Source organism: Pecten maximus, chromosome 9, assembly GCF_902652985.1.
Source record: "Pecten maximus chromosome 9, xPecMax1.1, whole genome shotgun sequence".
Classification (NCBI taxonomy): domain Eukaryota; kingdom Metazoa; phylum Mollusca; class Bivalvia; order Pectinida; family Pectinidae; genus Pecten; species Pecten maximus.
In genome coordinates, this window is record NC_047023.1 from 1,810,297 (window position 1) to 1,836,482 (window position 26,186).

The window sequence follows — 26,186 nt, forward strand, 5'->3', positions numbered from 1 at the left end:
GGCCCTTGTTACGACTGTTTCTATTGGTAGATATCATGTTAAGGCCTTTGTTACGACTGTTTCTATTGGTAGATATCATGTTAAGGCCCTTGTTACGACTGTTTCTATAGGTAGATACATGTATCATGTTAAGGCCCTTATAACGACTATTTCTATAGGTAGATATCATGTTAAGGCCCTTATTACGACTATTTCTATAGGTAGATTTTATGTTAAGACCCTTATTACGACTATTTCTATAGGTAGATATCATGTATCATGTTATGGCCCTTATTACGACTATTTCTATAGATAGATATCATGTTAAGGCCCTTATTACGACTATTTCTATAGGTAGATATCATGTTAAGGCCCTTATTACGACTATTTATATAGGTAGATATCGTGTTAAGGCCCTTATTACGACTATTTCTATAGGTAGATATCATGTTAAGGCCCTTATTACGACTATTTCTATTGGTAGATATCATGTTAAGGCCCTTGTTACGACTATTTCTATTGGTAGATATCATGTTAAGGCCCTTATTACGACTGTTTCTAAAGGTAGATATCATGTTAAGGCCCTTAATTTACGACTGTTTCTAAAGGTAGATATCATGTTAAGGCCCTTATTACGACTATTTCTATTGGTAGATATCATGTTAAGGCCCTTGTTACGACTGCTTCTATAGGTAGATATCATGTTAAGGCCCTTGTTACGACTATTTCTATAGGTAGATATCATGTTAAGGCCCTTATTACGACTGTTTCTATAGGTAGATATCATGTTAAGGCCCTTATTACGACTGTTTCTATAGGTAGATATCATGTTAAGGCCGTTGTTACGACTATTTCTATAGGTAGATTTTATGTTAAGGCCCTTATTACGACTATTTCTATAGGTAGATTTTATGTTAAGGCCCTTCATGGTTACGACTATTTATAGGTAGAACATCCTGGTTCATTATTTTACTGACACCGTGTACTCTGTGATATTGAAATGGTGCGGCGACTTTCTCTCAGAGGTAATGTCGGTGATGTATTGTACTCTACAGGAATATAACCTTTGCCGAAACCTCTCACTTCCTGATGCGTTAATGACCAAATGAAATCTCGTGGTGACCTTGACACGACGAGATCTCATGCTGCAATGTATTTACCTTGTCGTGTATCTTAATCTGGTCCTGTCAACATATCGATATTCCTGGAGCCAGGAATCAGGCTCTCATTATTCAGTTACAGCGAAGTACTTTGGACTTGGATTAACAGTGGTATGTAAACTGTGTGTTCATTTTAACCATTCCCTGTTACTGAAAAAGGTTTTTAATTAATGCACATGATCAAAGAAACTTAAAGGAGAAATGAAATATGTTACCAGGAATGTTTGCATAGATCAACCCAGGAACACACGGAACAACCGCCTCTTCACAGGAATGGTCTGTGGCCTTTTTAAAGAATGTCCTTTCAGTGTCAGGAAAAGATTCTGGACAGAATATCTTACTACAAGTCTAAATGGTATATTCTATTGAATAAATGATATACTATAGATCCCTCGGTAAAGGAGAATTACATGTCTGAACTTTAAAATAGGCCATGTTATGACAAATTTTTTAAGCCTTACTTGCAGCTTCGACCTTGACCCCTGAACACAACGGGTCCAAGCCTAAAGCTTACAGAGAATCGTAATTGTTCCTTAGGGACGGATGTAACATAGGGCCAAACCAATTAGAGTTTGTCTGGTATGCAGACAACATCAATACAACATTAATATATATGTATTGATTAAAATATTCATTAAATTGGATTACGTTGAAGAATATAAATACAAGAAAGATATTATAGATCTACACATCCAAAAAGCCATGAATATCAATCCCCCAAATGTATCAATTTCGTTCTACGTCTGTGCATTAAACAGACTGCCTAAATACGCCACAAAATGCATAAGCTCATGTCACGACCTTTTTCATAGTCCCAGAGATGAAATAATTCGGAGAAGATCCATCACTATATTAAAGAGTGTTATCTTTAAAGAGCGGACATCGTGCCTTTTAGATGAACAATGGAGCTTTGGTGATGAGCCTAGATTGTTGAGGCCTGCGTTCACTGTGTGCCCTAACAGAGATGGGCATCGCTATGGATCTAGTAGTCGGAGACAGGTACTCCCTTGGCACCTCGGTATTATAAACGGCACAAGATAAGGTGGGTACCGACGCCAGCGCAAATAAAAGCAATGTCTCCGAAAGTATTGGCCCGGTAGACGTGGGTTTCCCCTAGCAGGGGAGCTACAGACCGGGTATAATCATCGATAGGGGCCGATAAAGACAACTCCCTGTTATAACAGGTATCAAGGGTAGATGGGGCCGATATAGACAACTCCCTGTTATAACAGGTATCAAGGGTAGATGGGGGCCGACAACTCCCTGATATAACAGGTATCAAGGGTAGATGGGGCCGATAAAGACAACTCCCTGTTATAACAGGTATCAAGGGTAGATGGGGCCGATATAGACAACTCCCTGTTATAACAGGTATCAAGGGTAGATGGGGCCGATATAGACAACTCCCTGTTATAACAGGTATCAAGGGTAGATGGGGCCGATAAAGACAACTCCCTGTTATAACAGGTATCAAGGGTAGATGGGGCCGATATAGACAACTCCCTGTTATAACAGGTATCAAGGGTAGATGGGGCCGATAAAGACAACTCCCTGTTATAACAGGTATCAAGGGTAGATGGGGCCGATATAGACAACTCCCTGTTATAACAGGTATCAAGGGTAGATGGGGGCCGACAACTCCCTGATATAACAGGTATCAAGGGTAGATGGGGCCGATATAGACAACTCCCTGTTATAACAGGTATCAAGGGTAGATGGGGGCCGACAACTCCCTGATATAACAGGTATCAAGGGTAGATGGGGCCGATATAGACAACTCCCTGTTATAACAGGTATCAAGGGTAGACGGGGGCCGATAAAGACAACTCCCTGTTATAACAGGTATCAAGGGTAGACGGGGCCGACAACTCCCTGTTATAACAGGTATCAAGGGTAAATGGGGGCCGACAACTCCCTGTTATAACAGGTATCAAGGGTAGATGGGGGCCGATATAGACAACTCCCTGTTATAACAGGTATCAAGGGTAGATGGGGGCCGATATAGATAAATCTCTGTTATAACAGGTATCAAGGGTAGATGGGGCCGATATAGACAACTCCCTGTTATAACAGGTATCAAGGGTAGATGGGGCCGATATAGACAACTCCCTGTTATAACAGGTATCAAAGGTAGATGGGGGCCGACAACTCCCTGTGATAACAGGTATCAAGGGTAGATGGGGGCCGATATAGACAACTCCCTGTTATAACAGGTATCAAGGGTAGATGGGGGCCGACAACTCCCTGTTATAACAGGTATCAAGGGTAGATGGGGGCCGATATAGACAACTCCTTAATATAACAGGTATCAAGGGAAGATGGGGGCCGACAACTCCCTGTGATAACAGGTATCAAGGGTAGATGGGGGCCGATATAGACAACTCCTTAATATAACAGGTATCAAGGGTAGATGGGGGCCGACAACTCCCTGTGATAACAGGTATCAAGGGTAGATGGGGGCCGACAACTCCCTGTTATAACAGGTATCAAGGGTAGATGGGGGCCGATATAGACAACTCCTTAATATAACAGGTATCAAGGGAAGATGGGGGCCGACAACTCCCTGTGATAACAGGTATCAAGGGTAGATGGGGGCCGATATAGACAACTCCTTAATATAACAGGTATCAAGGGTAGATGGGGGCCGACAACTCCCTGTGATAACAGGTATCAAGGGTAGATGGGGGCCGACAACTCCCTGTTATAACAGGTATCAAGGGTAGATGGGGGCCGATATAGACAACTCCCTGTTATAACAGGTATCAAGGGTAGATGGGGGCCGACAACTCCCTGTTATAACAGGTATCAAGGGTAGATGGGGGCCGACAACTCCCTGATATAACAGGTATCAAGGGTAGATGGGGCCGACAACTCCCTGTTATAACAGGTATCAAGGGTAGATTGGGCCGATATAGACAACTCCCTGTTATAACAGGTATCAAGGGTAGATGGGGCCGATATAGACAACTCCCTGTTATAACAGGTATCAAGGGTAGATGGGGGCCGATATAGACAACTCCCTGTTATAACAGGTATCAAGGGTAGATGGGGGCCGATATAGACAACTCCCTGTTATAACAGGTATCAAGGGTAGATGGGGGCCGACAACTCCCTGTTATAACAGGTATCAAGGGTAGATGGGGGCCGATATAGACAACTCCCTGTTATAACAGGTATCAAGGGTAGATGGGGGCCGATATAGACAACTCCCTGTTATAACAGGTATCAAGGGTAGATGGGGGCCGATATAGACAACTCCCTGTTATAACAGGTATCAAGGGTAGATGGGGGCCGACAACTCCCTGTGATAACAGGTATCAAGGGTAGATGGGGGCCGATATAGACAACTCCCTGTTATAACAGGTATCAAGGGTAGATGGGGGCCGATATAGACAACTCCCTGTTATAACAGGTATCAAGGGTAGATGGGGGCCGACAACTCCCTGTTATAACAGGTATCAAGGGTAGATGGGGGCCGATATAGACAACTCCCTGTTATAACAGGTATCAAGGGTGGATGGGGCCGATATAGACAACTCCCTGTTATAACAGGTATCAAGGGTAGATGGGGGCCGATATAGACAACTCCCTGTTATTACAGGTATCAAGGGTAGATGGGGGCCGACAACTCCCTGTTATAACAGGTATCAAGGGTAGATGGGGGCCGATATAGACAACTCCCTGTTATAACAGGTATCAAGGGTAGATGGGGGCCGACAACTCCCTGTTATAACAGGTATTAAGGGTAGATCTCCTGTGAACATCCGGTTTACTGGTAGAAACAGATGTTACAGTAAACCCAGTAGCATAGTAGCCAATCTGGTTGCTGTTCATACAGAACACCCGTACCAGTTCAACTGTATGGGTTTTTAGCCTTAGGAGCCACACAGTCTTTTTTTGGTCGAAACTTAGATATTGAGCGGTTTTGATGAAAACTGCTGAAACAGAGTTATCGCCCCTCACTACGCTTCATTCTTTCTGTGACATCCTCAGGTGTCACCTCACTAGTACAGAACACCCGTAAGATTTTTTGATTTTTTTTAGTGTTTTTAGGATTATATATATGTTGTTTCTTATCCATGTGGAGAGGGGTGGGGTGGGGGAGGGGGATTGGAATTATGTTGGTTGTTCATCCAGAATACATGTACGTATTTGATGGACATTTGACAATACTGGTTGATTTTTATATATCTGCTGATTTTAAATGTAGGATATTTGGTTTGTTTTTGTTTTGTTTAACGAGGTGTGAATAAATGTGTGTGTTTTTGGGAGGTTGTAGTTTGTTCGTGCTTGATACAGCGAACCTAATGTCGCCTTTTGATTTATAATGCTACCTCACCCACATACCCAGACGAACACCCCTAACCCGGTCATATTATACTGACAAAGGACAAACCAGTCGGCCAACTCCTAATACACTTAGCGTTCAGCAGAAGTAAAAACCACCATTTTAAAAAGACTCGACCATGTGTTATGTATGGTAAGCGTCTTCTGCTTCATCGACGACCACCGCTATACAAATCTAGGTCACGACAACCACCGCCATACAAATCTAGGTCACGGCGACCACAGCCATACAAATCTAGGTCACAGTGACACCCGCCATACAAATCTAGGTCACGGCGACCACAGCCATACAAATCTAGGTCACAGCGACACCCGCCATACAAATCTAGGTCACGGAGACACCCGCAATGCAAATTTAGGTTAAATCTGAGTTGAGAAAATGAGTCAGTGTCAATGCAAGGATGCTCAATTTCTATTACCCTGGGCCTCTTGATTATTTAAAGTTGATCGTTGAAAGCTTTTAACTAATTTGACGACTATTATATGACAAGAGATCTGGTATGTCTCGACCAAGGAACAGAACCCAAAACCTTCCTCACTGGGGCAAACGCTCAACTAAAGGCCAAAGGTCAGGCATTTTCAAGGGAGACATTAGGAAGGAGAACGTTGTTTAGAAAGAAGTCACTATAAGATCTCAAATTTAGTCGCCTCTGACGATCATACAACTGAAGGCAGCATGTACAATTATTACGTCATACCTGCTGGTCAGACTAATTATAGAACATACCTTAGCGTTTCATTAGAACATTTATGTCTCGCTTATATTTTTCACGTGTAGAAATTGTTGTACCTAACATTGTTACTAATCTAGTCGACAGCATTTTTCAGTACCATTTTTCAAGATGTCGTCATCTCAGTACATCAAAGGGACAAAACTCTGGCATATGACTATCATTTCCCGTGCTTTCAACTTAAGTTAAGTTGATAATGAAAGTTCTGATTTTTTCCTCGCTGTAACAAATTGACAGAGTGGTGTAAATGTATCTCGCGTGAGATTAACGACAGTCGTACAACAGTTCTTTTCGAAATCACGTGAGATAGACGCATGCGCTGTTATGCATGTCATCTGTCTCAACGTACATCAGCCATGTTACATTGATCAGGAGCGGAGAACAGATAACGTTTTCCGAGCTGTGAATCAGAATAAAAGATTAGTGAGTGACATTCCTGGTCAATAATTCGTTGAACAGGACAGTGGAGAGGGGCGTATAGACTTGTGACCAGTTTTGGGGTTTGGTTTTTCTCTCCAATATGATATCTTAAAAAGCTGCAAACCCACCCCCAGATCCAAGAAAAACATCATTTATCCAATAAAATATGGTTGTAATGTAATGTCAGTGAAACGTCTTGTTTCATAAGCAGTTAGAATCGTAATATTTTTCAAAATCATTATTCAAAAGATTCATTCTGAAAATACTCTTCCTTTCTGCACGTTCACACCGAGAATTAAAACATTAGTCCTCCAGCTTTCCCCTAGAATACTGGAACCAATGGGTATACAGAACTATTAATCCGACTGGGCGGACCAATAAACGTGTTAATTATATGGGTTGATTTAATTCGGCCGATCCATCTTATGCCCTGGCCGTAATGGGTTCACAGATCAATGGACAACATGGCGGACCACGCGTGCCTACCATTAGTAGAAATACCCTTTTTATTTGGCGTAAGAATTATTTATGTAAACAAAATTAAAAGTATGATTTAATAAGTATGTCGTTCACTGTAACGGCTTTACTATAACATTCATTTAAAAAAATCATCTTTTCACATTTTAGAGTAGAAAAAAAAAATCATAAATATCTCCTGGAGTGTCGTTTATTAGTGTTGTTTATTAGTCATTTTAGAACTTTTACATTTCCATAAATCAATGTTAATACTGCGTTATTGATACACATTATCTCGATATCGGCTCACATTACCCATAAATGACACACACTGTTTTACTTGAGGGTATTATGGTACAAACGATACCTCAGACATAATTGTACCATTTACGCTCTCGACGGTTTGACCGATGCATCTACATAAATGATAGGCGAGTACAAAATATGAATAGTAAGAGCTAGAACATCAGTTGTCGGCAGCGGAAGCGAGATGGATGTAAAAATGTATACAAAACTTGTGATTTGTCTCGCTTTATAGATCATCAATACCAACAAATTAGGATAAAGTTGTCAAAGCCATTATAGATGGTTAGTTTGGAGCGATGTAAAATGGAAACCGTGCGAAAATTGTCTGTCATACTGTACTTATTTATGTCTACTTTCAGCCATAATATATCATAAACTCAATAATTATTCTTACACCTCGGCACCATCGGCTTATGAACGGTTATCTACCCTCAATCTTCCCACTATCGGATTATGAACGGCTATTTACCCTCACTATTCCGACTATCGGATTATGAACGACTGTCTACCCTCACATTTCCCACTATCGGATTATGAACGGCTATCTACCCTCAATCTTCCCACTATCGGATTATGAACGACCATCTACCCTCACACTTCCCAATATCGGATTATGAACGGCTGTCTACCCTCACACTTCCCGCTATCGGATTATGAACGGCTGTCTACCCTCACACTTCCCACTATCGGGTTATAAACGACTGTCTACCCTCACACTTCCCACTATCAGATTATGAACGGCTATCTACCCTCACACTTCCCACTATCGGGTTATGAACGGCTATCTACCCTCACGTTTCCCACTATCGGATTATGAACGACTGTCTACCCTCAATCGTCCCACTATCGGATTATGAACGACTGTCTACCCTCAATCGTCCCACTATCGGATTATGAACGGCTATCTACCCTCAATCTTCCCACTATCGGATTATGAACGACTGTCTACCCTCAATCTTCCCACTATCGGGTTATGAACGGCTATCTACCCTCACTCTCCCCACTATCGGGTTATGAACGACCATCTACCTCACGTTTCCCACTATCGGATTATGAACGGTTATCTACCTCACGTTTCCCACTATCGGATTATGAACGGCTATCTACCCTCACACTTCCCACTATCGGATTATGAACGGCTATCTACCCTCACACTTCCCACTATCGGATTATGAACGGCTACCTACCCTCACACTTCCCACTATCGGATTATGAACGACTATCTACCCTCACACTTCCCACTATCGGATTATAAACGACTGTCTACCCTCACACTTCCCACTATCGGATTATGAACGGCTATCTACCCTCACACTTCCCACTATCGGATTATGAACGGGTATCTACCCTCACACTTCCCACTATCGGATTATAAACGACTATCTACCCTCACACTTCCCACTATCGGATTATGAACGACTGTCTACCCTCACACTTCCCACTATCGGATTATGAACGACTATCTACCCTCACACTTCCCACTATCGGATTATGAACGGTTATCTACCCTCACACTTCCCACTATCGGGTTATGAACGGCTATCTACCTCACACTTCCCACTATCGGATTATGAACGGCTATCTACCCTCACACTTCCCACTATCGGATTATAAACGACTATCTACCCTCACACTTCCCACTATCGGATTATAAACGACTATCTACCCTCACACTTCCCACTATCGGATTATGAACGACTATCTACCCTCACACTTCCCACTATCGGATTATGAACGACTATCTACCCTTACTATTCCCACTATCGGATTATAAACGACTGTCTACCCTCACACTTCCCACTATAGGATTATAAACGACTATCTACCCTCACACTTCCCACTATCGGATTATGAACGGGTATCTACCCTCACACTTCCCACTATCGGATTATGAACGGCTATCTACCCTCACACTTCCCACTATCGGATTATGAACGGCTATCTACCCTTACTATTCCCACTATAGGATTATAAACGACTATCTACCCTCACACTTCCCACTATCGGATTATGAACGGCTATCTACCCTTACTATTCCCACTATCGGATTATGAACGGGTATCTACCCTCACACTTCCCACTATCGGATTATGAACGGCTATCTACCCTCACACTTCCCACTATCGGATTATGAACGGGTATCTACCCTCACTATTCCCACTATCGGATTATGAACGGGTATCTACCCTCAATCTTCCCACTATCGGATTATGAACGACTGTCTACCCTCAATCTTCCCACTATCGGGTTATGAACGGCTATCTACCCTCACTCTCCCCACTATCGGGTTATGAACGACCATCTACCCTCACTCTCCCCACTATCGGATTGTGAACGGCTATCTACCTCACGTTTCCCACTATCGGATTATGAACGGTTATCTACCTCACGTTTCCCACTATCGGATTATGAACGACTGTCTACCCTCACGCTTCCCACTATCGGATTATGAACGGCTATCTACCCTCAATCTTCCCACTATCGGATTATGAACGGCTATCTACCCTCACACTTCCCACTATCGGATTATGAACGACTACCTACCCTCACACTTCCCACTATCGGATTATGAACGGCTATCTACCCTCACACTTCCCACTATCGGATTATGAACGGGTATCTACCCTCACACTTCCCACTATCGGATTATAAACGACTATCTACCCTCACACTTCCCACTATCGGATTATGAACGACTGTCTACCCTCACACTTCCCACTATCGGATTATAAACGACTATCTACCCTCACACTTCCCACTATCGGATTATGAACGACCATCTACCCTCACACTTCCCACTATCGGATTATGAACGGCTATCTACCCTCACACTTCCCACTATCGGATTATGAACGACTATCTACCCTCACACTTCCCACTATCGGATTATGAACGACTATCTACCCTCACACTTCCCACTATCGGATTATGAACGGCTATCTACCCTCACACTTCCCACTATCGGATTATGAACGACTATCTACCCTCACACTTCCCACTATCGGATTATGAACGGCTATCTACCCTCACACTTCCCACTATCGGATTATGAACGGCTATCTACCCTCACACTTCCCACTATCGGATTATGAACGGCTATCTACCCTCACACTTCCCACTATCGGATTATGAACGACTATCTACCCTCACACTTCCCACTATCGGATTATGAACGGCTATCTACCCTCACACTTCCCACTATCGGATTATGAACGGCTATCTACCCTCACACTTCCCACTATCGGATTATGAACGGCTATCTACCCTCACTATTCCCACTATCGGATTATGAACGGCTATCTACCCTCACACTTCCCACTATCGGATTATGAACGACTATCTACCCTCACACTTCCCACTATCGGATTATAAACGACTATCTACCCTCACACTTCCCACTATCGGATTATGAACGACTATCTACCCTCACACTTCCCACTATCGGATTATGAACGACTATCTACCCTCACACTTCCCACTATCGGATTATGAACGACTGTCTACCCTCACTATTCCCACTATCGGATTATGAACGACTATCTACCCTCACACTTCCCACTATCGGATTATGAACGGCTATCTACCCTCACACTTCCCACTATCGGATTATGACCGACTATCTACCCTCACACTTCCCACTATCGGATTATGAACGACTAACTACCCTCACACTTCCCACTATCGGATTATGAACGACTACTACCCTCACACTTCCCACTATCGGATTATGAACGACTACCTACCCTCACACTTCCCACTATCGGATTATGAACGACTGTCTACCCTCACACTTCCCACTATCGGATTATGAACGGCTATCTACCCTCACACTTCCCACTATCGGATTATGAACGGCTATCTACCCTCACACTTCCCACTATCGGATTATGAACGACTATCTACCCTCACACTTCCCACTATCGGATTATGAACGACTATCTACCCTCACACTTCCCACTATCGGATTATGAACGACTATCTACCCTCACACTTCCCACTATCGGATTATGAACGACTATCTACCCTCACACTTCCCACTATCGGATTATGAACGACTATCTACCCTCACACTTCCCACTATCGGATTATGAACGACTATCTACCCTCACACTTCCCACTATCGGATTATGAACGACTATCTACCCTCACACTTCCCACTATCGGATTATGAACGGCTATCTACCCTCACACTTCCCACTATCGGATTATGAACGGCTATCTACCCTCACACTTCCCACTATCGGATTATGAACGACTATCTACCCTCACACTTCCCACTATCGGATTATGAACGGCTATCTACCCTCACACTTCCCACTATCGGATTATGAACGGCTATCTACCCTCACACTTCCCACTATCGGATTATGAACGACTATCTACCCTCACACTTCCCACTATCGGATTATGAACGGACTATCTACCCTCACACTTCCCACTATCGGATTATGAACGACTATCTACCCTCACACTTCCCACTATCGGATTATGAACGACTATCTACCCTCACACTTCCCACTATCGGATTATGAACGACTATCTACCCTCACACTTCCCACTATCGGATTATGAACGGCTATCTACCCTCACACTTCCCACTATCGGATTATGAACGACTATCTACCCTCACTATTCCCACTATCGGATTATGAACGGCTATCTACCCTCACACTTCCCACTATCGGATTATGAACGGCTATCTACCCTCACACTTCCCACTATCGGATTATGAACGACTATCTACCCTCACACTTCCCACTATCGGATTATGAACGGCTATCTACCCTCACACTTCCCACTATCGGATTATAAACGACTATCTACCCTCACACTTCCCACTATCGGATTATGAACGGCTATCTACCCTCACACTTCCCACTATCGGATTATGAACGGCTATCTACCCTCACACTTCCCACTATCGGATTATGAACGACTATCTACCCTCACACTTCCCACTATCGGATTATGAACGGACTATCTACCCTCACACTTCCCACTATCGGATTATGAACGGCTATCTACCCTCACACTTCCCACTATCGGATTATGAACGGCTATCTACCCTCACACTTCCCACTATCGGATTATGAACGACTATCTACCCTCACACTTCCCACTATCGGATTATGAACGGCTATCTACCCTCACACTTCCCACTATCGGATTATGAACGACTATCTACCCTCACACTTCCCACTATCGGATTATGAACGACTATCTACCCTCACACTTCCCACTATCGGATTATGAACGGCTATCTACCCTCACTATTCCCACTATCGGATTATGAACGACTATCTACCCTCACACTTCCCACTATCGGATTATGAACGGCTATCTACCCTCACACTTCCCACTATCGGATTATGAACGACTATCTACCCTCACACTTCCCACTATCGGATTATGAACGGCTATCTACCCTCACACTTCCCACTATCGGATTATGAACGGCTATCTACCCTCACACTTCCCACTATCGGATTATAAACGACTATCTACCCTCACACTTCCCACTATCGGATTATGAACGGCTATCTACCCTCACACTTCCCACTATCGGATTATGAACGACTATCTACCCTCACACTTCCCACTATCGGATTATGAACGGCTATCTACCCTCACTATTCCCACTATCGGATTATAAACGACTATCTACCCTCACACTTCCCACTATCGGATTATGAACGGCTATCTACCCTCACTACTTCCCACTATCGGATTATGAACGGCTATCTACCCTCACACTTCCCACTATCGGATTATGAACGACTATCTACCCTCACACTTCCCACTATCGGATTATAAACGACTATCTACCCTCACACTTCCCACTATCGGATTATGAACGGCTATCTACCCTCACTCTTCCCACTATCGGATTATGAACGGCTATCTACCCTCACACTTCCCACTATCGGATTATGAACGGCTATCTACCCTCACGCTTCCCACTATCGGATTATGAACGGCTATCTACCCTCAATCTTCCCACTATCGGATTATGAACGGCTATCTACCCTCACACTTCCCACTATCGGATTATGAACGGCTATCTACCCTTACTATTCCCACTATCGGATTATAAACGACTATCTACCCTCACACTTCCCACTATCGGATTATGAACGGCTATCTACCCTCACTATTCCCACTATCGGATTATGAACGGCTATCTACCCTCACACTTCCCACTATCGGATTATGAACGACTATCTACCCTCACTACTTCCCACTATCGGATTATGAACGACTATCTACCCTCACACTTCCCACTATCGGATTATAAACGACTATCTACCCTCAATCTTCCCACTATCGGATTATGAACGGCTATCTACCCTCACACTTCCCACTATCGGATTATGACGGCTATCTACCCTTACTATTCCCACTATCGGATTATGAACGGCTATCTACCCTCACTATTCCGACTATCGGATTATGAACGGCTATCTACCCTCACTATTCCGACTATCGGATTATGAACGGCTATCTACCCTCACACTTCCCACTATCGGATTATGAACGGCTATCTACCCTCACACTTCCCACTATCGGATTATGAACGGCTAACTACCCTCACACTTCCCACTATCGGATTATGAACGGCTATCTACCTCACGTTTCCCACTATCGGATTATGAACAGGTATCTACCCTCACACTTCCCACTATCGGATTATGAACGGCTATCTACCCTAACACTTCCCACTATCGGATTATGAACGGCTATCTACCCTCACACTTCCCACTATCGGATTATGAACGGCTATCTACCCTCACACTTCCTACTATCGGATTATATTTACATATATTTACCATTGTATGGCACTGCCACTATGTAACCCTACCAATTCAGTTGCGAGTTCACCAGCCTATTGAACGACTATCTACCCTCAATCTTCCCACTATCGGATTATGAACGACTATCTACCCTCACACTTCCCACTATCGGATTATGAACGGCTATCTACCCTCACACTTCCCACTATCGGATTATGAACGACTATCTACCCTCACACTTCCCACTATCGGATTATGAACGGCTATCTACCCTCACACTTCCCACTATCGGATTATGAACGACTACCTACCCTCACACTTCCCACTATCGGATTATGAACGGCTATCTACCCTCACACTTCCCACTATCGGATTATGAACGGATATCTACCCTCACACTTCCCACTATCGGATTATGAACGGCTATCTACCCTCACACTTCCCACTATCGGATTATGAACGACTATCTACCCTCACACTTCCCACTATCGGATTATGAACGGCTATCTACCCTCACACTTCCCACTATCGGATTATGAACGACTATCTACCCTCACACTTCCCACTATCGGATTATGAACGGCTATCTACCCTCACACTTCCCACTATCGGATTATGAACGGCTATCTACCCTCACACTTCCCACTATCGGATTATGAACGGCTATCTACCCTCAATCGTCCCACTATCGGATTATAAACGACTATCTACCCTCAATCTTCCCACTATCGGATTATGAACGGCTATCTACCCTCACACTTCCCACTATCGGATTATAAACGACTATCTACCCTCAATCTTCCCACTATCGGATTATGAACGGCTATCTACCCTCACACTTCCCACTATCGGGATTATGAACGGCTATCTACCCTCACACTTCCCACTATCGGATTATGAACGACTATCTACCCTCACTCTTCCCACTATCGGATTATGAACGACTATCTACCCTCACTTCCCACTATCGGATTATGAACGGCTATCTACCCTCACACTTCCCACTATCGGATTATGAACGGCTATCTACCTCACTTCCCACTATCGGATTATGAACGGTTATCTACCTCACGTTTCCCACTATCGGATTATGAACGGCTATCTACCTCACGTTTCCCACTATCGGATTATGAACGGTTATCTACCTCACACTTCCCACTACCGGATTATGAACGGGTATCTACCCTCACACTTCCCACTATCGGATTATGAACGGCTATCTACCCTTACTATTCCCACTATAGGATTATGAACGGCTATCTACCCTCACACTTCCCACTATCGGATTATGAACGGGTATCTACCCTCACACTTCCCACTATCGGATTATGAACGGCTATCTACCCTCACACTTCCCACTATCGGATTATGAACGGGTATCTACCCTCACACTTCCCACTATCGGATTATGAACGGCTATCTACCCTCACACTTCCCACACAGGCGCTGCTTGTCCATACTATACATTGAGGTTGGTCGAGCATATATGTTGCAGCGAGCGAACATTTGATTGACGTAAGGGCGTGATTACCGATTCCACCCTAATCCCAATCCGTCACGAGCTCACGTGCACATTAATGGTCGATATGGCTACTATGTCTTAAAGCGAAATTGTGTAATAAAAAAAAACAGCGAAGAACTTACCATGTCTACACAGATATAATTCGTATCATCCAAAAGTGATTTTTTATTGTAAAAAAATTGATATGGTTCAGGAATGATTTAGAACATTTAGACAATGATAATAAATATATCTATACTTTATAACCTGTAGAACATTCGGTACCACCGCATTTATAACATTGATGCTAAATATTGTATGAGAGAAGGCTTTCTTATTGTTTCTTTGAACGGATTTTAAATACTTATAAATCATAGAATGTACTTTGGAATAAGATATAGGCAATGTTTTGGTAGTTTCCAGACAATTCGTGACAGACAAAAGAAGGTGTTTTCGAACTTTTGATGAAACCGTTTACACAGAACCTAAAGTACAACTTAATGAAACCCTGGAGTCATGAAGACTTGTGTTGGAGTCTACAGAAAGAGTTATTGCTGAAATTATAGAGTTTAATTTCATTGTGTTGATTTGTTGTATAGGTAATATACCACGCGGACATACGCAACACAAATGTATGGTACATGTATATGTATGGACTAGCTATGCTAATTGTAACGAGATAACCAAATTAATGGCGATGTGTGTACTTTGAGAGCTGAACAAATTGAAATCGTGTACCGTTGTACAACAATAATGTCTACACTTCCCAAAAAGTACATACGGACTTCTAAAATAGATCGTTCCTCTCGGATAGCGTGTTATTGTCCGAATTCCATTTCAGTACTGCTACGGCAGTTCGCTTATAGAAATATTGCACCTTCGAAATCATCACGTGCTTCACGTTTACTGTATATTCGGTCATAATTCTATCATAATAAGTATTTTCTAGAGAAACTATATTCCACTCAAAGTTTAATCGACTCATTTCCCGCCAGGCCCTTCAGCTTACATAAACATCGACATGTCAGTCAGCTGTTTCCGTTTACATCCAAGACTGATGGCATTATCGATAACTTCTCAAACATTTTATCATAGTGTATACGAACTGTTTTCTTTATTTTAAGGAGTTTCCTGTCTCTATGTCAACGGCGAATGTGACCGTCCATTATACTTTCGCTTCCACATTCCTCAAGTTGATCTCGTGCAAAGCTCTGGTCAGAGAAAGACTTATCGGGGTTACGAATGCGTTTACTGTCAAGTCTGTCTGCCTGGGTATTTTTCGTGGTCGTTCATTGGTATTAATATCTATAATTCCATCTACTTTTTGTTTCTATTGATGAAACCATTTTTACGTCAGAATCAAAAACACCATCTTGAATATCAAATACACGTATAGCACATGGATTTTTAGATCAGACTTCAGCCGTCAAATGTCTCTACCCGTAAAAGGAAATTGTCTCGGATTATTGAAATAAAAAATGTGTCAAATCATGTACCGGTACGACAATTGACGTTGCGTATTGATTTGAGAAAAAGAATCCCATTTAAAACCAGTAAAATTGTACATAAAAAAACATGTTTTAAATTAGAAAATCATTTTCAAAAATTAATTATAAGCATTGATGTCAATTATTTTTTAGTTTCATCGGGGTATGAAACAAATTTTGTTTGCAAACTTCTGTAAGAATCCCCTACGCGGATTCATACAGTTTGCAAACAAAATTAGTTTCATACCCCGATGAAACTAAAAAACATGACATCAATGCTTAAATATTTTTCGGATACCTAATAAACTTAGTTCCCTTCTGGGTCTCCAAACTGTTGGTTTCTAGAATCTTGGAAAGACTCATATTTTTATCAACTTGTGTGTCGAACGATACGTTGTCTAAAATCTGATGTCATATCTTTCCGGACAATAAACCGATATTTTTAGTCATTAATGCAACCAAAATAAATGACACAGTTATTGTATTTCAATATTGGTTTTAGTGCGACACATTTAATAACATATGCTGATAATATTTAGGATATAGATACAGAGATTTCTAATGTGGTTACACGTCATGATGTAGAGAGATGCCATTTTCACTTAGAATTAGGAATCTTTCGCCACAGTATATAGACGTTAATGGTTTCTGAAGACAAACCTATCACAATATACTAAGTCCATGTACCACACAGTGTTCAATAATTCAAACTTATTAACGCAGTTTACGACTCGAAACTACATTAAATTCTGAAAAGCCTTCTAAAAGCGTCTATTGGAACCACGCGACCTAGAAATCGCTTACATAACACAGGGAAATATTTTTCATTGTCAGAAAGACACTTTAATAAACTTTGATTATTAGTTTATCAAACCACGGGGGAGAAGCTTTGACCGAAGTTAATGTGTTAAAACTGCTCTCTTCAAACCTTAAATAAAGTCATTTTCTCAAATTTGATACAGAGGCCTTTCTCATGAGAATTAAGAGGGGCGTTTTTGTAAAGAGCACATCGTAAGAGCCAGGACACAACGTGCACCGAACCATTGGCGATAAGAGGTTATTCTGACCATCATAACCCCCGATGACTCAGAAACTGGATCGGGACATTAAACTCGATGGTAGATTGCCACTTTCAGAAAATGTTTCAGCGAGCAAAAGTAGTTTACAAGATATATATACAAAATAAATGCAGGGGTTTTTGTAATTGCTCAAATATGTATTTACACGAAACATTAGGCATTGAAACAAATAACGAGGATTGTCGAATTACTCTACTACAAATGTACATGTCGTTACCTAATGGGCACAATTAGGAACCAATAAGAAGCTATATGTGTGAGAAATATTGGAAGGATATTAAATAGCGATAATATAAACTGTTTATGGACAGCCGGACGAATTGATGACGTAGACGCAAGTAGAATAGAAACAAAATGAAGTCCAAAGAGCTAAATTACTACTGAACTGTAATGTTGTAACTTTCGGAAGATCGCGGGATCTGATGGCATAGTTTTAACAAAGTACCATGGAATTTATTGCCGAAAATTTGGACAGGTTAAGTGACGGTCATATGAGAAATATATTACGACTGCAATTCTGTTTCGATCAAGATCACAAAAAAAAAAAAAAATGTATCTCTAATGGTTAGGGGGAAATAAAATAAGATAAAATACAACAATGGAACACAACAATGAAACACAACAACAACAATGGAACACGACAACAACAATGGAACATGACAACAACAATGGAACACAACAACAACAATGGAACACGACAACAACAATGGAACATGACAACAACAATGGAACACAACAATGGAACACGACAACAACAATGGAACACAACAATGGAACACAACAACAATGGAACACGACAACAGCAATTTAACACAACAACAACAATGGCACACAATAACAATGGAACAAAACAATAACAACGGAACACGACAACAACAATGGAACACAAAAATGTAACACAACAATGGAACACAACAACAATGGAACAAAACAATAACAATGGAACACCACAACAACAATGGAACACAACAATGAAACACAACAACAACAATGGAACACGACAACAACAATGGAACATGACAACAACAATGGAACACAACAACAACAATGGAACACGACAAAAACAATGGAACACGACAACAACAATGGACGACAACAACAATGGAACACGACAACGACAATGGAACACGACAACAACAATGGAACACGACAACAATAATGGAACACGACAACAACAATGGAACACCACAACAACAAATGAACACGGCAACAACAACAACAACAACAATGGAACACGACAACAACAATGGAACACCACAACAATGGAACACAACAATGGAACACGACAACAATAATGGAACACGACAACAACAATGGAACACGACAACAACAATTGAACACGGCAACAACAACAACAACAACAACAACAACAACGGAACACAACAACAACAATGGAACACGACAACAACAATGGAACACGACACCAACAATGGAACACAACAACAACAATGGAACACCACAACAATGGAACACAACAATGGAACACGACAACAATAAATGAACACGGCAACAACAACAACACAACAACAACAACAATGGAACACGACAACAACAATGGAAACACGAACAAAAAAATGAACACGGCAACAACAACAACAACAACAACAACAATGGAACACGACAACAACAATGGAACACCACAACAATGGAACACAACAATGGAACACGACAACAATAATGGAACACGACAACAACAATTGAACACGGCAACAACAACAACAACAACAACGGAACACAACAACAACAATGGAAAACGACAACAACAATGGAACACGACACCAACAATGGAACACAACAACAACAATGGAACACCACAACAATGGAACACAACAATGGAACACGACAACAACAATGGAACACAACAATGGAACACGACAACAACAATGGAACACGACAACAACAATGGAACACCACAACAACAGAACACAGCCACAACAACAAAGGAAGACAACCATTAACCACAAAGGTTGATACGATAACTTAGTGTTATACGTCGGTAGTTTATACCAGGTATCAGTGTAACGTGGTTTATTAAGGTCAACTTAACTCTAAACTGCAGTTAATTAATCCTAAATATTGCAGCAAACGGCAGCAGGGAAATATCTTTTTAACTGTCAGTGTTCTGCGCAGTATTCAATATTCAAATTATAAACATATTTTACAACATGCAGCAACATTAATTTCTGCGAACATTTCTTAAAGCATGTTCCACACAACCTCGAAATGATTAAAGAAAATGACGAATTGTTATTATGGAGAAGTTGAATTGATTTAATACTTTAAAACACCTACATAAATACGGGCGTGGTATCGATGACAGACTCTTAAATTTCTCTGCTACATCGCCTGTAGATATACATTACCAACATTTATTGTTTTTCTCTTGTACATCGTTTGTTAGAGAAATACGTCCTGACAAAGAATGTTTTCAGAATTTCACTGTATTTATGATTAATGCATTCTGTGTAAATTTCAGACAAAACGCATTTGTCTTTAATTAAACCCTATTCCAACAGCCTTGAGAGGTGTCATTTTCAAACACTTAGCAGCGTTCTTGTTTAGTCGCTGAGAATAAGGCTGCGGAGGCCACTTGGTTGTGTTACCAATTGAACAGATATGTGATTAGTTTCTCTCTTCTGTCCATTAAATAACTCCGGTCCAGTGTTCAGACTGCGCTGATTTGTCAGGGGAGATAACCACAAACCAATCACGTTAATAAACAGAAAAACACTGACGGGCAAACAATACCGTATTTCTAACTCAAAATTAAACCAAAGTATTTCTTTATCATTTTACTTATTTTCAAATATGTAAATATAGTATTCAAGTTAGATAAAATATTAGCAGATAAACAACAGGTGTGATAGTCTTGTGTACGACACAGGTGTGTGTTTTAGAATGATTACTGTATGTATAGGTGTGTGTTTTAGAATGATTACTGTATAGATAGGTGTGTGTTTTAGAATGATTATTGTAGGGATAGGTGTGTGTTTTAGCATTATTACTGTATGGATAGGTGTGTGTTTTAGAATGATTACTGTATTGATAGGTGAGTGTTTTAGCATTATTACTGTATGGATAGGTGTGTGTTTCAGAATGATTACTGTATTGATAGGTGTGTGTTTTAGAATTATTACTGTATGGATAGGTGTGTGTTTTAGAATGATTAATGTATGGATAAGCTGGTTACCAAACAAGCATTTTTAGCTGGTGTACGGTACAATCTCTTAAATGTAGCTATATTATATATCCATGATGATGTAGATGCCTGTAATCAACAGGATTTAGCTTAGGTCTTCAATTATTTTTAGCGAGGAAGGTTATTTGTGAACAGTACGGTATGTAGCTGTTGCCAGAATAATTCCGATTATTTATCAGAAACAAACACCGTTTACCGTTTTCTTGAAAATCACCAGCGGTTCACCAGTAAAGATTTTCTACACAGCACCAAGTTAAGTTTATGGTCGTCAAAGACGGCTTTGTCAGAAAAAGAAATGCAAAATATGTTCCAGAACCCAGAATCTCTGCTTTCAGTTTCGTGTTCGTCATCGAATAATTCAAATTTCATTACGAGGAGCTATGCGAGTTTGTTTCACTCGGAAAATCACCCAAATGTGAGGGTAAATTCTGGCAATGAAGCGCAAAACACTGATTCGGAAATTAAAACGATAAAACCTATAGGTCGAGGTATAAATGGATGTTGCATAATATAATTCGCCGCTTCGGGACAAATTTGTTAAATCTTTAACGAAACGGTGTTTGCAAATAGAGCCATATATCAACAACAATTGATTGGATTAGGGCCCCGATCTTCCAACGTGATAGAACTACAAGACAGGACTGACAATGTTACGAGGAGCGGTACTACAGGCAAACCGTTTTCTGACGAATAACAGGGCCTTGGCTCGCGCGAAAACAACCAATCACGTGTTTTCTATATTTGTAGCTCCTTTTGTCAATTACACTTTCCAAAAACTGGCCTGCAATATCGTAATTAGATAAAGGAGCACACATTCATTCATTCGTATAATATCATCGCGGACTTCAAATGCAACATTAGCGACGTAATTGAATGATTTTTGTCAAATTGAGAATAATGTTGCAAGATTTACGTATCATTAGATTTTGCGTTGTGATAAGTTTGTGTTTTATATGCCCAAACCAAGATCGGGGTTTCTACTGCATTTACATAGAGAAGAGTTCAGTTCGCTTCAATTTATAAATGCGGAATTTTCACGCTAACTATAACACGTTTTCAGTCAATGCCTTGTTAAATCCCACAGTCTAATAGATAAATGATAGGTCTGCATGCTATTGACAAATTCCTTGAATATTTAACATCCTTAACCAAACCAATATATCGAAATCATATGAATCCGAAATACTTTGGTGACGGTAGTATAAGTATATTGACGATTACCGTTATATGTCAGATTTAAATATACCAAGGACTGTACAAAGACACAAGTAAGTATCACCTATCAATTAGAATAGTGAGTTAGATACAGTAGAAAAAGTGAATTGAACAGTACCGAACGGTTTTTACGTTGTTCCAGGTTTGGTTTGTTTTTGTTTAACGTCCTACTAACAGCCAGGGTCATTTAAGGACGTGCCAAGTTTTGGAGGTGGAGGAAAGCCGGAGTACCCGGAGAAAACCACCGACCTACGGTCAGTACCTGGCAACTGCCCCACGTAGGTTTCGAACTCGCAACCCAGAGGTGGAGGGCTAGTGATAAAGTCTCGGGACACCTTATCCACTCGGCCACCACGGCCTTTGTTCGAGGACAGTGATACGAAGAGTCTAAATTGTTGATTTCTAGAAGGCGAAAAAAGTAACTTAAATAGATCAACAGTCGTCAGGTCGCAATGGTGTGGTACATCAGCCCCTCAATTCAATAAATTTTATACTGTTCAACTATTGTGCAATATTTAATTCAGAAGGAATTCATACACGTCTTCTCTGAACCGTGTCAATATTCACATTAATTAATAAAGTCTGCTCGACATCTTCCATTTTGTTTCTGTTTCTTTGTCCGAGTTCCTCGCTTTGTTACTTCCTGTCGATGTCACTCCATTTTTATCTCAATGTCTAGTTTAGTTACTCGTTTTTTGAGAAATGTATACCAAAGCACGAGACTTAAACAACTGTATCATAAAATATTAGGAACATGCTTTTATATAAAATATTTCATTACCGTCATGTGTTTCCAGTTTTCTACTCCCTAATGAGAACTAATGTTGTCCTCGTTAAAACCTAATTGGATGTTGTGTCGTTTATCTAGTAAAACTATTAATTAATCTCGAAAAAAATCAATAAGACTGATTTTGAATGTATACTTTATAATGTTTATCCTTTTAAAGACACGAGCTATTACAGACAATTCTAATAGGGTTTGACAAAGGAATGCAGATGATGATTTGTATTTCTTGCGGTGAAAGGAATTTTCCGTTCTCTTTTTTAACTGTAATCATTTATCATTGTTAACTCAGAACAATGACGGGTGTTGATTTCAACAACTTTTTAAGAATTAATTATTGATTCTAGCAACACCATACCAAGAAACACTAATGTACATATATAGAATTAGTACTAACACTTTTCATATCAATGAATTAACTGGAATCGATATCAGCTGAAAGCCACAAAACAGTATGTACAAAAATCAAAATGGAACGGACAAAGGCGAAATGGCAATTAATATATAAGTTCAGAATCTGTCGTTTTTTCCTCCTGAACACCAATGTTTGCATTTCCGGTATAGATCAAGCGGTATTTGGTGCCTGTATGTCGGACGCCATTTTTCCACGTTATGGAACATAAACTGATAAGAATCATTCACTCACCTTATGACCACCAAGAGACTGGACAGAACACGGCAATATGGCTGTCTTCCCGGCTATAGCAGTCACATTCACAACCGGAACATCAAAGTTGGGCTCTAACGTTTGGGCTGCAAAGAATTAAAACAAAGTATAATTAACGAAATATGTGTATGCTTAAATTATGTCTAGACATTTTATCATTAGGCACACGTCCTAACATAACTACGGCTGTTCAACAACAGTTAATAATTATTTATATTATCACACCATTGGCCTGTTCTGCCATGCCATAGACCACTTTGTAATAACACTATTGTGACGTCATAATAAATATGTGACATCGCATGATTGTCTGAGTAGACATAAACGTCCCATCCGAGCCGGATTTCGTCTGTCTTATATAGAAACAAAAATTGACTTTTTTTATTGCTCATATTCTCCTAAATAGATATAGTAGTTATGTGATAAATAGAATCTTACACTCGTAGCTATGTCGTATGATGCTTATTAAACTCTTTCTATACATTCCATATGACATAACCAGGATTGTGAGATCCTCTATTTACAGAGTGGCTCGGGTTGTTACATCAATCTGGTTTACTACAGAGTGGCTTGGGCTGTTACATCAATCTGGTTTACGGTTTTTATGTCGGCTATCTTTTTTTTTATCTTTGAAACGACGTGAAATACACTGTTACTATTTACGCGAATTTAAACGTACGTAGCGTACCGAATCACGGCAGGCTTCGGGGACTTAAAGTCCACAAGCAGAGCTTTCCACCCAGCCATTGAAAAGAAATGTAACAAGACAATCGCGAAAACACCAAAGCATATTTTTATGAACAAGTTTCCAAGCGCACGTGTTCGTATTCAATGACGAGGTATTCGTTCAATTCCGCATTCAGAGCGAAATCCTTTCTTAAGCAAGTTCTTTAGTCGCTCGAGATGTTGCTTTTAAAAGAGTTTTCTACTTCGTCAAGATATTAGTTTTTAACGAGGTCTTACTGCGTTGAGATATCAGTTTTTATCGAGATCTTACTTCGTCGAGATATTGGTTTTAACGAGTTACCTGCATCTACTTCGTTGAGATATCAGTTTTAACAAGTTTTCTACTTCATCGAGATATTCGTTTTTAACGAGTTCTTACTTCGTCGAGATATTAGTTTTTACGAGTTTTGTATTTCATCAAAGCAGTCGAATTTAGATGAAGAATTCGTTCACTTACTTCAAACACATCTGATCACGTGTTCCACACATCTCCGTTATTCTAGCTTCATTAAAAACTAATTAATACATTGAAACAACGAGTTTGCACCTAAATAGTCCCTCCTATTTATAACATAAGATTCATGTTTTGTTGTTAATTGTGAGTAATATCCCTTTGGCTCATGCAACAGAAAATCTAATATTACGCTGTCGTGTCGCATGCATGCGTCTTGCAATATCTTTTCAATTTCACTTTATTTTTCCGTGCTGTATGCCGCCATGCAATCGAAGCGATGAAATAAGACTTAAAACGCTTCCTAATCATCATACGTCATAAAGTGAATTAAACACATGTGTCCGTTTACCAAAACCTCTGCACGAGGCCTGAACGTGAGTGTACGGAGTTGGCTGGTACGGAGCTTCTCCCCACAATAGTACACAGACTCTGACCAAGATTCTCGTCCAAGTAATGCATTCGGTGCCCAAAACCCATTAGTAAGAATGGCAATATTTGCCGACATGTCACAGGAATAATCCACTAGTCATACGTCAGGGTTTTTAATGTTCTGGCGACAGACCATTTAGTCCCCGATGACAAATATAGATATATTACTATATGAATCTCCGCTGCTTAACTGTGACATATGACCTCGACATGCAATTAGGAGCTCTCCAAACAAAGGAGGAAAGAAAGCATCGATTTCGTAGTAAAATGGATGGTATGATAGACGATGGGCGCTGTCGAAGGTTATTTTTCATTATGGTCGTGTCGGAATGGGCTTGAACAAGAATGAGCGAAGAAATGTTCACTTATTGCGCCAGAAACCTAATTACTGGAAAGCAATATGCTAAGCTGGTTATCACAGTCTTGCCGGGCCTGTTTGTGGACGTGTATGATGA

At 40.8% G+C, this 26,186-nt stretch overlaps 1 protein-coding gene across 1 annotated transcript in view; it reads right to left on the reverse strand.

Moving 5' to 3' along the window:
* LOC117334540 (lachesin-like) overlaps positions 1 to 26,186 on the reverse strand; it is a 144,022-nt gene that overhangs the window by 43,126 nt on the left and 74,710 nt on the right. Inside the window, exon 2 of the mRNA XM_033894219.1 lies at positions 24,102 to 24,208. Within this exon, the coding sequence (XP_033750110.1) occupies positions 24,102 to 24,208 (107 nt within the window). The remainder of the gene's footprint in view (positions 1 to 24,101; positions 24,209 to 26,186) is intronic.